The sequence below is a fragment of the Mya arenaria genome, chromosome 8 (genome assembly GCF_026914265.1).
Source record: "Mya arenaria isolate MELC-2E11 chromosome 8, ASM2691426v1".
NCBI lineage: Eukaryota > Metazoa > Mollusca > Bivalvia > Myida > Myidae > Mya > Mya arenaria.
The window spans coordinates 24732718-24750396 of NC_069129.1; the positions used below are offsets into that span (position 1 = coordinate 24732718).

At 30.9% G+C, this 17679-nt stretch overlaps 1 protein-coding gene across 2 annotated transcripts in view; it reads right to left on the reverse strand.

The window, feature by feature from the left end:
- LOC128244671 (ezrin-like) overlaps positions 1 to 17679 on the reverse strand; it is a 230160-nt gene that overhangs the window by 81730 nt on the left and 130751 nt on the right. For both annotated transcript variants that reach the window (XM_052962702.1, XM_052962701.1), the window contains exons 13-16: positions 8702 to 8725; positions 6559 to 6579; positions 5861 to 5884; positions 587 to 610 (exon numbers count right to left, since the gene is read on the reverse strand). In XM_052962702.1, the coding sequence (XP_052818662.1) occupies positions 587 to 610; positions 5861 to 5884; positions 6559 to 6579; positions 8702 to 8725 (93 nt within the window). The remainder of the gene's footprint in view (positions 1 to 586; positions 611 to 5860; positions 5885 to 6558; positions 6580 to 8701; positions 8726 to 17679) is intronic.

Here is a 17679-nt window from a genome sequence, read left to right on the forward strand (position 1 = left end):
TGATTGGCGCATTCCAGTTCTTTTTTTGTAACATTTCGTGTTGCCAAGCCAAAAAAATCCAAAATATTTTTTTTTTTTTTTTTTGGGGGGGGGGGCAGATCGGCTTTCACTACCTAAGCCTCTCATTGGCGATTGGCAACTCTCCAATAACATTTAATGGACAATTTGTGGTATTTATATAGATTGGTCGGATCTGGTCATAGATATACCATGACAGTACCGTTGATATTTTACCGGTATTTCGTCCGAGCCTTGCCCATTATTTCCCAAACATAAGATAAAGACAATGAAAATGAAATAATTATTGAAAAGGCTATGACTTTCTTGAATGTAAGGATGGGTAATAGAATATCTACTACGGGCTCCCCATTGTTGCTGCTCTGCCTCTAAGTATTCCAATAATGAATAAACGCTGGAGTACGAAAAAAACCGCTTGGATTTTAACAATCAGGTCTACGCAAATTCTGAATTACAACATGATGTTTTGGTCTTGTATTATAATCTTTCAAGTCTCTTAAAATAAAACAGTGTTACATAAAAACGTTATGATGTATTCCAAGATTTTGATATGAAGAAAAAAACTTACGTTAAGCTTTTCTTGGAACCCATCCTGAAAATAAGAATGTAAACCAACATCAGTTGCCATATTGTTATTATCATTATTATTATAATTATCATTTTCATTATTTTATTATTATTATTATTATTATTATTATTATTATTATTATTATTATTATTATTATTATTGTTATTATTATCATTGTTATTATTATTATTATTATTATTATTATTATTATTATTTTTATTATTATTATTATTATTATTATTATTATTATTATTATTATTATTATTATTATTTTATTGTTATTTTATTATTATTATTATTATTATTATTATTATTATTATTATTATTATTATTATTATTATTATTATTATATGTGATTGATCAATTGGTTTCATTTAAGAAATATTACACACCAAAGGCGTATATGGACCGAGGCGTTAGCCGAGGTCTATTCACCTTCGGGGGCTGACTGAACGGTCCTTATAATGCCATATGGCCCGAAGTGGTGTGTTATATTTCTTATATTATACCGAACAGTTTTCATTACAAGACAATATTTTTATAGCGATTTCAATGTGTTTTATTTAACAAACGTGATAATGTTTACTTGCGACAAATTTTCGCCGTTGTGAAAACAGCAAGCCGCACTAACCAATCCTATGACGTCAGCGGTCCATATTACATTTTTGGCGAGTTCCCGACCGGCCAAAAATATAATATGGACCGCTGACGTCATAAAACTGGATTTTCATCAAAATACAGTGATATACGGACCGATCGAGATTATATATATAAAGAAGGGACAAATTTATGTAAGTTATAATATATATATAAGACAATTATTTGTCCATAAATATGACCTATTCATTAAAACGTCATTGATTCAATTACGGTAATAAAAAGAAGTAAACAATCAATTTGTTATCATGGATTTTTTAAGTCAATGAGCATATTTTTTTTTTATTCCTTTTTAGTTCCTTTTTATTTATTTATTTTTCTCAAAAAAAAGAAGAATGTACATCAAGTTTTCTGATTCCATTTGTCTAAGATTTGAAACAATATTAAAGTATTCAACAACTTATTTAGAAAAGGAAAATAAATCCAAAATTGTTCATGTTCATGCAACATGCATACTTAAAATTATGTACATCCTCAAAATAAGCATTGAATAGAAAGCTATCACTTTCAAACTTTAGAATACCTGTTTACAATTATCAATTCTTCACTTTGAATGATTAAACCATAAAAGGATAAAATCAGAACAATTAGAACATGATTTACAATGACAATGTGATAGACTTTCGATTCATATTGTTTTACCATAATAAAAGATACTCGAACTATTGTATATAATTTGTATTGTTTCATTATGTTTTCATTTTATTTTTCCTCTTGTTCTTTCATTATTAAACTATGAAAACAAAGCTTTCAATCTTAAATTCGCATTGGCAAGTATTGACATATTTTAGTTTATTTTAACTTCCTCACTTAATAAAACTAATTTTATAATTCAAAAACACTTCAACTATCTTTTAAGACCACACATCGCCTTTTTCAAGCTCTTAGCTCAAGCTAAAACTCATACTTTTTTATTTGTTTTGATGAACGCGAGAACATACATCTAATCGCCTGTAAATCAACATTGTCTGGAATAGAATATTTAATCTTCAGATGTAAGACATACAAGTATGACATGCTTGATTGTTACCATTTTAGCAATACGTATTTTCGATCATAAGGAGATGTATATCATAGTTTATTTTAACTTTTATTGTTATGACACAAATAATAAGAAAGTCATATCAAACAGTCGAAGACCTTCCCGATCACCCCTCGTATATAAAAATTAAGGATGGCATAAACGGATAAACGGTAAAGCGGGTTGGAGCAGCTTGCAGTTCTTATGTAATTGCTGCAGTGTGAGACCGAGCGCTTCAGCCTTTCTTAAGTCATTTGGGTCAATATATAGACTCATTAGAAAATTCACAGCGGAGTATCACTATTTATGTACTAATCAAAATCAAACAATATTATAAATGTCACAAAAACAAACTTGAAGTAATGAACCAACATATAATTATTATCTCTGTTTTTAATACAACAGCAATATATTGAATAATTGCTTTAAAATAATAAAATATGCATTAAAATGGAATAATACAAAATTGCATTTCAGTATACCTCTTTGGTTTTTAACTGCCAAATGTTCGCTTAAATCTGTTCTAGTCAACTAACCAGTCCGAACCAATGTAAGATGGAGAAAATAAGCTTAACATTGTTTTATGTTGTTACCTATTTATTGCAGATCTATTTAATGTTACGTTTTAGCTACACGAAGAAAATGACGCCTCGAGGAAAGATCATCTCAAGATCCAAACTATACAAACTTTCATGTTTATTCAATTGTTAACTCAAAGTTTGATTTTCAAATTACTATTTATGATTATTTATGAAAATTATGAAATTATTTATGATGTAAACATCCGAACTGCTGAAAAAAATTTAGACTTAAAAATAAGATAAAGAAAACACAAAATATAGTTTGTTTAACAAACAAAAGAGATGTCCATATGGCAGTAACCTGGCAACCATTTGTTATTACTGCAAATATACATGTTATCAATGTTGTATTATCAAATAATTTGTGAAAGGTAGTTTTATTTAAACAAACAAACCATATAACGACTGAAAGAGAGAAAAGTTAAGTTAAAGATAATTTGAAATATGAGCCGAATTGACTATGCTTTATGGCGCCGAGTCGACTAGGTGCCGAATGTGTTGGTGCTGAATTGACAAGGCCGAATTAATTTGGTGCTAAATTGTACAGTTACCAACTAGTATATTCAAGAAGTCTACATTTTTACATGTTCCATTTTGAATTGCAAAACCTATGGATTAATTTTATTTTCAATAAACATAAACATGGTTATATTGCGACTTATACTTGATTCGCTAATAGACATATATTTAGTTTACTATTTGTTTTGCACCTTAAGAATTTATTATTAATGATATAGCTATGATGGTATGTGGCACGTGCCGCCCAGGCGCAAAATTGCTTTTCTTGTTGTCTTTATGCTTAACAATAAGTGAAAATTACACACGAACATATCGGTCTGAATTCTTTACAAATATTGTTTCAAAAATAAATGATAAAAGTTATAAAGGAGGTTGGCGAACACTTGAACATCCCTCATATAGTTCGTTAAACTTGTTTTCACACACTGTTTTTCCTTGTCATGTCGTTACTAATTTGTGAGAATGGAGCTTATTTAAAATAGCAGTATTTAAACTGAATCAACACAACATACTGAATAAAAAATTTACCCGACCTTTCATAAAAACATACATAAATCTTTCCATATGCTAATTTTATATATTTGAGGCAATATCTGGGAACATGTTAACATCATATATTTTAAAATTGAAATGTATCTGAAAAGTCTTGTAATTATAAAATGAAGTGCGCATTTGCAATACATGTCAATAATTACGCTTTAACTTTTTAATTTAAATGATCAGAATATCATTTTAACTGTTTTATCAAATCTATAAAAACACACCACATATTGTGTTTGTTCTGTTCTCTTTTTAATGTTTCCTCCTTTCATTATTATTTGGTTGTTTTAACAACTGATTTTAGTTCTAACTAGTAAAACAACTTTCCGTTGAGACTAGCTGAATACTGGTCGAAATAAGTATAACTGCATTAGTATTAGCAAGAGTGTTACCAGCTAATGTTCTTTTCAGAAATAGACTGTCGTACAACGAACATTGAATTCCTGAATAATGCTTCTGGAAAATTCTTTAATATGTTAATGGTGTATTTCTTGCTTAAGTACATGGGTTTGTTGCCTTGTAATGTGATGTTTTTTGTTTTTGTGTTCTACGTCTTTGGCGTTTACCCTGTGCCATTAAACGGGGTTTATGTTATAATTTGGGCGGCTGAGCTTGTTTCTGTAGTTTTTCACGTAAGTAGTGGCATTTGAGCTATACATACATTATCCTGAAATTTATTCAAATATCATCTTCTCTGGCATTAATTTTTCATCGACCTTGAACACAGGTACCAGCCTAAAAATATAAAGGTGATTGTATGATAGGACGCTTTTTTTGGTGACCTGTATAACATCGACCTGTGGTCTCGACGGATACATGTTTACTCACCGAACGAGACGTGATGAAGGTCGCCAGTAAAATCGTTTTATCGTAATATTCCATTTATTATGTACAGCGAAAAGAAGTCAGAAATAACAAAATTCACTTTACTGAGCATAATGAGAACAAAATAGTTTATATCTTAAATTAGCACAATTAATAACTTGCTAATACGAAAACAATAAGTATATGTCACAGCATAAAAACAACAACAACAAAACGGTACGTATTTTCCGAGTGTGTACTAATCGTCATTTCCTGTAGACGTAACGCGGCCATTTTTAACAAAGTAAATATTCGTAGGAGTTTTTATTTAAATACACAGTGTAAATAAAAGAAAATTATAGTTTGTAAAGTCATTTGTTAATACCATTACCATAGCCGATTAATTGTTAAACATAAACATGAAACACATCATGATTAAAAAAACGCTTTTATTTGTTAGATGGGTGGAGCGTACCTGATGAAATGATGTACACGGACAAAATTGATTTAGTGACATTTAAGTATTATGTTAATAAGTTAAACGTAAGAAATAAAACAATGAGTGCCTATCGTTGAGCATCGTTTGTTTAACTCCGTCATCGTAGCTAATAGTTTTGTTTTGTTTTCAAACTCGCATATCGCCAAGATAAAAGATAAATCACATCATTGCTATTATACCTGTAGAATGAATGATCTTGGATCATGACATCACATATTATATCTGATTCAAATCTTGGCAATTAATGGGTCCTTAATATTTCGTTTTGTCCATTGACCTCCAATTATGTTTCTCGCCAAGAGTTTCTATTATTAAACACTAGAGTGTGCCGTTGCAGGCGAAATTCAATGACGTTTGCAAAATGGTGAATGGTTTTAAAAACGTCTACATATGTGTATTCGTATGAACTAGTTGTTCAAACGTCTATTAATTTAAAATGCTGCATCAGGGTATTGAATACATGACAAATTGCCTGCGTATTCCACTGTTCGGTTTAAACAGTATTTATATTTTGAAACACAAACATAAAAGGTATAAGTGGAGTATGCCGATGGAATCATCATTTTAATAACGCTGATAGGTTTTCAATAAAACAATATTGGTAACTTCATTAGGATGCATTCATAGTTCTAAAAAGTAAAAGCGTTGCTTACCTTTTATTTTGTTCTTCTTCCAGCCTGCAAAGGGATAATATACCATCATCAATTAACATACAAGTTGATTGGAAGGTGATCGATCAGTAACGATATACATGTGCACAAAGAATAAATATTTTGTGAACATTCTGTTGATACATGTAAAAAAAGTTTTCAAAATGCATACATATCAAATACTTAGTATGACCCGTGTTGAATGGCATGATTGGTGTATAATTGTGTTAACCGAATCGATTAGATTTCGAACAGTCATTAAAGCGACCAATATCTAGAAAAAAGTGTAAAACCATTCAGTACTTACGAATACCGTGCAAATACATTTTCTAGATAACGCTTTTACTTTATGAATTGTATCAAGTCAGAATTTTCATCTGATATTGATAGGGATAAGCGTTAATTTGAGGAAACCTTAAGCCTAGCCCTGTCATGTTCGACGAGTGGAACGGACATGATGAGCTGACGGCCTACATGTGTACAGACAAGGAAGATTGTATGTTTTCCGCCCTCATCATATCGTATGTTATATATATCAACCCACGGGTAAAGATTGAGATAACTTCTACAGAACAACCTACATTGCAACATCATGTATTCGTACGATTATATTAACCGTTAAAATTTTATTTAAATATAGATGAAATCGGTAACAATATATTTAACGTATTTATTAAAAAAATAATAAAACAAATACATACTGTTTGGCAGCCTCTAGATCTCTGAAAGTGGAAAGGAATCAATGACTGCTTAAGCATGCTTAGTGTACATGTTTAAACTGTGTGTCACATGTACACAGACAAAAAAGGATTACGTAATCTATATGAAAAACTGCGCACGTGTGTGTAACGGTTTGGATAAACCGATAATGATTTGTTGGGCTTTGGCGGAAATAAATCTGGTTTAACCTTAGGCATCCAATATAGTCATTTTTTTGTTTCAAATTTTGATTATACTACGTGTAAATACATTTAACCCTACCGTGATTTGCCGGTGAAATCGACTGTTAAATCTCTTATGCTAAACATTTTGGAGTATAACAGATGATGTGATTCTATTGATCATTGTTCAGGTCAAAATATTGCTATATGCGGGCTCCGTTTACACGTTTTGAAAATGTTGAATTTGAAATGGTTTATCCGATGTAGTTTCTAGGAAGGGATGCCATGATATCATTGTACGTTTCCAAACATAATGTTTAGATAAACTGGTATTGGAATGAATACTATATGCAAAAGTCATTTATCAAATAAAAAGTGTGTCACAATTAGAACATGATTTACAATGACAATGTGATAGACTTTCGATTTATATTGTTTTAACATATTAAAAGATACTAGAACTATTGTATATAATTTGTATTGTTTCATTATGTTTTCATTTTATTTTTCCTCTTGTTCTTTCATTATGAAACTATGAAAACAAAGCTTTCAATCTTAAATTCGCATTGGCAAGTATAGACATATTTGAGTTTATTTTAACTTCCTTACTTAATAAAACTAATTTTATAATTCAAAAACACTTCAACTATCTTTTAAGACCACACATCGCCTTTTTTTAGCTCTTAGCTCAAATTAAAACTCATACTTTTTTATTTGTTTTGATGAGCGCGAGAACATACATCTAATCGCTTGTAAATCAACATTGTCTTGAATAGAATATTTAATCTTTAGATGTAAGACATAAAAGTATGACATGCTTGATTGTTACCATTTTAGCAATAAGTGTTTTCATAAAAAGGTTCACAAACATCTGGAGTGATATTTTTAAAGTACACATGTGAAATACAAACAAAATAAGATAGCTATACCGGACACAAGGTAAAGCAGATGATAAGGTTAATATGCATGCGCTGTTTTTGTACCGTTTATTTTTTTTGTGATGAATATTTTTAAGGTAGCTAATGTAGCTTGTTTGAACAACAACAATTTTAATACTTTTAGAATTGTGCGCATATATTCATTTACACGATCGAGGTTAAATAATTATTTTAAAACGTCTACATTTTTACATTTTCCATTTATAAATAGGCATACATATTGTTTAATCCTAACTCAAACTTGATAAGTTAAGAAACACTTGTTCCAGTTACAACATAATTTAATTTCTGCACATAACGAATGCATGATTAAAAACATAATTATGAAGGTATATGGCACGTACCGCCCTGGCGTTACATCGCTTCAAGTGTTATCTATTTGCCAAACAATCACTTAATTTTTCATAAAAACATATTGGGTTTTATCTGACATTACATTCCTCACATAAAAGACATCATGACAAAACCATCAATAAGGAGACGTTTTTTTTAGCTCCAAAGGGTTTGAACGGATGTCCTCGTGAAAGGTGCTATATAAATGCGTGTCCCAAAGAACATGACATGATCACGATAAAAACTACCTGGTGAAATGTAATGTGTGCATGTTAGTTCATTCCAGCATTTAATGACCGATTGATAAATTGCAAATGCGCATCATAGCACGTTTTAAACGGCTGACATTCAAACAATTGATGTAGTTAACAGTCAGGGATACAGTGTTAACATATTCCATATCAAAACATTGTAAATAATGAATAAAAATATCAGAGTGAATATAATATACTTATTAAGAAAAAATAAGCATATAAAGTGAATCGTAGCCAAAGACGTGTTCACCACGATTATCAAATACTTTAAATATATGGTCAAGAGTTGTTGTTTTTTAAATAATATAATAAAAGCCCTATTTTAGGGGTTGATTTAAGACAATGTTCGTTATTTGGTTGTAATCGATCTATTTCAATTGACGTAATTTAAATGAACAAGGATCGGTGTATTCAGCATTTAAAGAAAACAATGCTTACCGTTCAGCTTCCTCATCTGCCAACCTGCAAAGAGATAAAATAAATCATTAGTTATTATGCAAAGGTGACTGGAATGTGATCGATACATTCGAATATAAATGTACACATACACACACACGCAATGATCCGTTTACGGCCTGATAATATCTCCAAACACATGATCAACGTGCAAACAACGTAAATAATAGTAATTAAAGGAAAACAGAAATTAAGATAAACATTTATTTAAAATATGGTGAATAGGCCTGTGCAATTTTCCTTTTTTATCTTAATAAGTCTTCATTCCGGGCAAAGTGTACGGTAAAGCTAATGTATTAGCATCGAAAGTGTTGATCTTTAACTGTCGCTATCTTTGTTATCGTTGTTATTTTAGTAAGTTTCATTTCAAGTGTTTCTTGGGTTATGGACATTCCTTTCGGTTTATGAGCATTATAATGCATCTCGTAATATGAAATAAGGCACTTCCTTAGACGGGCTCTAGGTATGTGTATAAACTACAGAAACTGCTAATGCAGTACATTTTTTCTTAAATAATCAAGTGTCAAAGGCAAAACTATTTTTTTAGGACATACTATGACTATGACTACGACCAATTAGATCATATAGGTGCATCACAAGTGAGGTTAAGGCAATGAAAAGCAAATTAAAGAGAAGTCTGTGTTTGAGAAGACACATAATTACAAACACAGTAAATCTGACAACCAACCTGCACTTTACTATTTTAATATGTAATACAGCATTGTGTATATTTTAGATGTTTACTGGTTGAGAAGCAGTTTCTGACGGAAAGCAGTTTCCGACAAATCGCCTTTTCGGGTACTTTCTTAAGATCTTCATAAAGAAAATACTGCAATTAGTTCTTACCGAGACACGTATTATTTAATGTTTTAGGTTTATTTTTCATTTTGTACACAAACGTGAACGTAGGGATGCGCATGCGAGTGAACCTAATTTGCATATCTACGAATAGTTACAAGGTTTTCCTTAATTGACTTATTAATACAAACGATAATTATAGTTTACATATTTGTGAACACTGTTCAACATCCACATTCACTAAAATGTAAACAAACACAAGTTCCTATCAGAAATAAATCAAAATATCATTGATATTCAGTGTCTGCCTGATTTCGAGAATAAATTGACTGGAGCATAAATTTTAGGGTTTAAATATTTGGTTAATGCTGAAAAATTTAATAATATTTCTATTATTATGGTTTTAAACTGGTGTATTAAATAAACAGATAAAAAACCCACACAATATGCACCTAAAATCCGCCGTGTATTCTATTTGTCGGAAACTGCTTCTCATCACCAGCTTCTAAGAACAATGTAAGTACCCTTTTGGTGTCCCTATTAGATACACTATATGTGACGTCACACATATAAAAATATATCGACAATAGCAGCTTGAGCTGAAGTTATCTAAAATGTGAACAATTTTAGTAGGGATTTAAGCAGATATGAATAATTCATTAAAAAATTGTAAAAACTGTCGGAAACTGCTTCTCAACCAGTAAGGTTCTGCAAATAACCCAGAAAAAATGGTTTGACCCCCTCAGCAGTTCGAAATGAATATAAAATCCATGTATTTGACGTTGTTAGCACCATTTCATCATTGAATATGTAAAATGAAAAATGTATGCAGAAAGTATGAACATATTCAATTATTTAAAGCATGAGACTTTAAACTACAAATAAACATTCAACAACAATACATTTATAACATTTAGAAAACAAGTACACAGATAATTCAACAAAACATGAGTTATTGATATTAATATATATATATATATATATATATATATATATATATATATATATATATATATATATATATATATATATATATATATATATATATATATATATATATATATATATATGTTATAAACTTGTAATATATTCACAATATAACAGTTAAACAGTTCACAACACAATCAGAACAAGAATGTACTATAATTATGCGTGCATTAGTTCATTTATTAGCTTATTCAGTTTAAAACTATATCCTCTGCAAATACACTTAATTGTTCAGAACGTACTAGGTTTAGTTTTTTTTTCGTGTGTTGAGCATTAGAAGCCATACTATTGTAAATGTATAACGGATTTGTCTTTATGATTGAAATTACTTGAATATTATACAATGTATTTTTGCGTGCGGCAAATTAACAGTCCACATATTTTTCTTCATTTATCATTTTTGAATTCAAAATATGAACAGACTAAATGAAAATTAAAATTTAACATTTAATCCAGAAATAAGGTGTTACTACAAACCTATGCAACTAATTCTAAAATCAATTTGCGCAATGCAGTAAGCATAGATCAGTCGTACTTTATGATTTCTAATACAATTGTGATATAATTAACATGCAAAGAAATACATACAAAAGTATATACATTATAAAAAGTAACACAGCACTAAGTTTGATATTAATTTAACACTATTGTTCACACACTATTTTTAACAATACTACATCACGCTTTTAAGTTTGATTTTTTTGAGAGCCCATATCATACTGCCTTTTAAAATATTATAAACATACGTTCACATAATACCCTAAATAGAAATCAAATTTGTTTCACCTTATCTCTTATATAAATAGCTAATAATGGTTACGCATCGTTTGTAAAGTAATTTAGAATATATCAAATGATCTAATGGAAAAAAACACTGATATGGATACAAAAATAGCAACACTTAATGTTCGCGGTTTAGGCAATTATCAGAAATAGAAACACATGTTTGAATGGCTTAAATTAAATTATTATGATATATGTATGCTTTAAGAGGTACACTGTAAAAAGGAATTGATTCAAAAATGGAAAACAGAATGGGGGGCTGATTGCATATTTAGCGGAAACAAATCAAATAGTGAGGGTGTTGCATTTCTTTTTAACCCAAAACACAAAATTGAAATAAAACAATTAACAGAATTGATAGAAGGTAGACTTTTAATTGTTGACATAACAATACATGACTCAGAAATTTCATTGATAAACATATATGGGCCAATTAAAGGTGATCCACTGCTTTTCTTACAGCTTGAAAATTATATTCTCAACAACAACGACAAAACATTTATAAAAGTGGGATACTTTAACACAGTTTTTAACGAGAATTTAGACAAGAAAAATGGCAAAACTGGAACTCATAAAAAATGCAGAGCAATATTATTGGAAATGTTAAGCTCCTCAACCTAAAGCGATGCATGGAGACTTAAACATCCCGAAAAAATATATACTAGGCACTCGAACACAAAACCTCACATCCACTGTAGACTTTACTACTTCTTAGTTTCTGATGATTTAATAAACATTTTAAAAGAAACCCCTATAAAGCCCGCTATAAAACAGACCACTCACTGGTATCAATTAGTTTAAACACGTCGAAGATAAAACGAGGCCCGGGGTATTTCAAAATAAATAGCTCTGTGTTATTAGACCCAATTTAAACTACTAAGGGTCATCAAGTCCTCTTATGAATCTCTCAAATGCACCGTACGCGTTTGTCAAGACCTAATGTCAGATACCTTCGACGTTGTTCGCGGCGTGCGTCAAGGGGGAGTCTTGTCAAGATTTTACTATCTCGTTTATCTCGATAGCCTATTACATGACTTAGAAATAAGTTAGCATGGCTCTCGGCTTATGTCTGTAAATTGCGGCAGCCCAACATTTGCCGACGACATCTCTCTCATCTCGTTTTCTCCATATAAGCTGCAATGCATGGTGGTTATTGTGTATAATTACTTTAAACGTTGGCACATTTTCCAAGAGGGCAGTCTTAAAATACGTACACGCATTTCAGAACGCTAACAGAAGGCTAGAAATGTTTTTTTTTCAATGGCGGGCCAGGGTGTCCACCCTCTCGGTGTGAATCCCTTAGTATCCACAAGTCTTTACAAAAATAATTGTAATTCCCATTGCTCTCTACGGCTCCGAACTCTGGAACTCTATGACTAACGCTGACACCTTAGCAATTAACAGTCTCCAACACTTCGTAGCCAAAAATATACAAGGACTGCCTATCTCTACCAGATCGGATATGTCGGAATCTATTCTAGGATTAACTAAGTTAGACACCCACGTCGAAATAAGAAAACTGATGTTCTTACACAAGTTGTTAATGCTTCCAAACAAATGTATTAGCAAACAAATTTTTGTGAGAAAATATATTTCTTACATTCTTGATAACCACTCAATCAAACGAGGATTTATACCAGATATATGTAAGCTGTTGACCAAATACAACATGCAATTTGTGCTAAATAGCTACTTCTTCGTATAAAGAGCCACCCCAGATAAACAATCTTGGAAACGCATGGTTAATAATGCTGTTATACTTAAATGCAAGTTATGCTGGGATATCCGTACTTCCAATGATTGCGATTTTATGTTATTTCGTATTCTTCATCCATGTGTACAACCTGCTATTATGTAAACTGTTTCAAGAAAAAGTAGTTTTCGTCACGCAGCAAGGATTATAGCAAATTTGTGGTGCAGACCTTCGATTTTACGAAACAGACATTATGCTAAGTGTATTTTAACCTTTCAGGAAGAGCTAGTACATATATTAAGCGAGTGTTACCACACATTGGCAATCAGGGAAGACTTTACTACCCAAATGAATACTATTTTGAATGGACAAGACTATGAAAGCTAAAATGACTTGGAACATATACAATAGACCTTTAGAACCTTTCACAGACACCGACAACAACGCATTACTTCTGCAATGTTCATACAATTATACATTACGGTGTATACGTGCATACTTTGACTAGAGATTTCTTAAGCGACATTTAATAGCGCTTAACATAATAACCGTAGCTTGGTTGCTAATCAACTACCGATTATAACCATAATCATAATCATTTTACCTCAACTTATCTGCGTACACAGTTTGACCGAACAGTATAGAAACATTTTGCCGTAAAAGCATCTTGTTCTGTTTCGTTAGGGTGATTACACAGCAATACTTGTATGCAATGCATGTATCGTATTCTTATACATACCTGTTATTATACTCAAAAAGGTTAAAAACAAGAGAATAACAGGTATAGAAAAAATCTTAAACGAGGAAGTGCGATATTACACAAAATTATACTCTAAAGATAAGCAAATTAAAAAATAAGACATGCAGCCCTTTCTAGAAAACCCTTACAGAACACTTAACGAAGATGAAAAACATGCATGTGAAGGCCTTTTGACCAGCTACGAATGTGAACTAGCCCTTAAAGATATGCAAAACAATGAAAGCCCGAGGTCTGATGGATTAACTGCAGAATTTTATAAAACCTTTTGGAAAGACATACAACAACACCGTATTAAATCACTTAACTACTCATTTACTAGAGGACATTTAACACAACTTCACAAACAGGGATTAATAACACTTTTATCGAAACTAAATAAGAACCTTGATGAACTAACTAACTGGAGACCCATTACATTACTTAACATAGATTATAAAATAGCAACTAAGCCATTAACAGTCGAATAAACAATACCATCAGTTATAAGTCATGAACAATCTGGGTTTGTTAAGGGTAGATATATAGGAGAAAACGTAAGGGTAATTTTTGAAATCATAGAATATTTACAACAAAACAAAAAAAACATGACTCTTATTTTTTGCCGACTTTGCTAAAGCTTTTGACAGTTTAAACCACAGTTTTATCATTGAATGAATAAAATCATTAAAGTTTGGACCAGATATTTTAAAATGGATAACTCTATTCTACAACAACATTCAGAATCTGATAATTAATAATTGACATATATTTGGCCTCGAAAAAGGCGTTCGACAGGGCTGCCCATTGTCGGCTACATTGTTTATAATTTGGTTACAAACACTTTCTAACTATATTGCACTAAGCGACGACATAAAAGGAATTAAAATTAATGACAAAATTATAAAGCAAACCTTTTTTGCCGATGATTCAACATTTTTCAATAATGGTGAAAAAAATCCTTTGAAACACTCGTAAAACCCCATGAAATGTTCTCAAAATGCTCAAGCATAAACCTGAACACCAATAAATTAATTATTATGAGAGTGGGATCATTTAAAAACACAAATATACAATTTTGTAACACCAAAAAATTGGTATGGACATCCGATTATGCTACCACTTTAGGAATGACATTTAAAAATGATAGAAATGCAAATATTACAAGAAATATTGATAAAAAGATTCAAGAGTTTAGAAACGTATTAAAACAATGGCAACACAGAAAACTGACACTGATGGGAAAAGTTACGGTAATTAAAACGTTTGCTTTTCCTTAGCTCATTTATCCATTTACTGTACTAGCTAATCCAAATAAACAAATGATAGATGATATAATAAAATACATTTTTGATTTTATGTGGGATGGAAAACCGGATAAAATAAAAATAATTATCTATCACCAAGACTATGAACACGGTGGACTTAAGCTTACAGATATAGAATCATTTTTGAATTCAATTAAAGCATTATAGATAAAAAGATATATAGACCCGTTTAATAATGGAGACTGGAAAGTATTTTTTCATAGAAAACTAAAAAGCTACGGTCATGAACTACTACTAGAATCAGATTTTGATCAAACAGTTATAAATTATATAACACTAGAAGGAACTTTCCTAAATGATGTACTAAAATCCTGGTTAAAAATAAAAACAACATTTTAGGAAGAGAAGTCGAAAAAAAATGTAAGTAAAACAATAATTTGGAATAACAAAGAGATAAAACAAAATGGCCACACACTGTATTTTAAAGAATAGTATCAAAAAGGCATTCAATTCTTCGAACACATATACGGGTAAATGAGTTTTACAGTTTTGAAGAAATAAAAAGCTTATACGACATAAATAAAAACGATTTCTTAAAATATTTGACACTAGTTAATTGTATCCCAATTCATTTGAAAACGAAGATTTAATCCGAGAATATCAATCAAAACAGACCCCAAATAATTACAGATAAAATAAAGGAATCGAAATAAACAAATAAGTTTCTATATTCGACTCAACAATAAAAACAAAATCAAGCCATCATCAGAAACTAAATGACAACTAACATTCCCGAATATAGAAGATATTGGATGGAAAAAAATATATAATACAATATATATAAGCTCGAATGATACATCATTACGAAGTTTTCTAAATAAATTCTTACTAAGAATAATACCCACAAATGCATATTTGTATAAATGTAGAATAAAAAATTCTAACTTATGTGATTTTTCAAGCGTACAAATCGAGACAATAGATCACTTATTTTGGGACTGTCAGAAAGTTAAACCACTATGGAGTGCCTTAAATGACTTTATCAAACAGCTATCGATAAATATCGTTATAACGAAAGAAATAGCATTTTTCGGTATCCATATCAAATTTATTTACAATACTTAACTCTCAGACAAAAAATTGAAGGAGATATCGCAATGCAAAACGATAGATATGATAACCACACTCTCAAATGGAATGTATTAAAATTATAATAATAATAAATTTTAAAATAATTAAGATACCGATTGTATACAGAACCAGAATGCATATAAATAGTATAGATTCCTTTTTTTTACACAACCACATATAGTAAAATCACCAATAAGTGAAGGGGAAGTGTCAGTGTGTGTATGCGTGTGCGTGTGTGCGCGCGTGTGTGCGCGTGTGTGTGTGTGTGTTTTGTTTTTTTTGCTTTTGCGCGTGCGTGATTAGTTTTTGATATTCTGAAAATATGAAACAAAATAGATATGTTTTTGATGTATAATGTGTTTGAGATTATCATTCAGTTATTATATTATCTATGTTCAAAATAAATGAGAAAAAAGGTTTAGTTTTAATTTTAACAATGTCATGGTAGTCTAGACAGAGTTAATTGCCCCCTCACCTGGCAAGGGATTAGTGGCCTACTGACCAGATGACTATAATAAACAATGAAGTATCGATCTATTGACAAGGGAATACTCTGCAAGAAAATGGACCCATCAGCCCTGCGTTTGTCAACAAATAAAGAAAAGAAGACCAGCCCTTTCCTAAGCATATCTTTGAGCCCAGCTGTAGGGGGGGGGGGGGCTTCAGCCAAAAAGCCCAGGGCTGAATCTGTGCCTTGGCTAACACAGTTAGTTCCAGCATTATATGGAGCGCTTTTAAATTTCTATATACGCCTCAAAAATAAACATCCAATAACCTGTTTTCTTGTGCTAGTATACAAATTTATCATATATCTATGACAATTGGAAATGTAATGGAATCAGGACCTGGTTTTTAGCTGACGAAGATATGTCATAAGAAAACATGAAATAGTAATTCTACAATACTGAAAAATAACGTTTCTGCAAGATGTTTAAAACAATTTCAATGATTTAAAATATGATAAGAAAGATTTGTAAAGGAAATAAAGATGTTCTACAAACACTTTAAAAAACACTAGTTTTTAAATGAAGTTTTTTTCATAAAATTTAACCACTCTTACTTGTAAATCAAAATTTAAAAGATATTCGTTACAGTTTATGAAGCTCTTTAGAGAACACTTTGAGATGCATATGCAATATTCTTTTCTCTTAGTTTAAATCTTCTTGATGACTACAGTACTGAAGTCATCAATCCAAGGTCCAATATGCACTCAGGTAAACAAGGGTACTTAAGTGATCGGTCCCATATGCCAACTTTGGTATCCTGGATAAAACGTTACTGCTGAATACAGTACTGAAGTGATCAATCCCTGATGCAACTCGGATATCCTGGATAAAACGTTACTGTGAATACGGTACTAAAGAAACCAATCCCTGATGCCACTCTGATATCCTGGATAAAACGTTACTGGTGAATACGGTACTGATGAGATCAATCCCTGATGCCACTCTCGTATCCTGGATAATATTTGGCACATCATAATCTACAAGCAAGAGACAAAATCAGTGTTTGACACAGAATAAAAGTATCTGCTTCTACTGTTAAAGTATGAAAAATGCCTGTA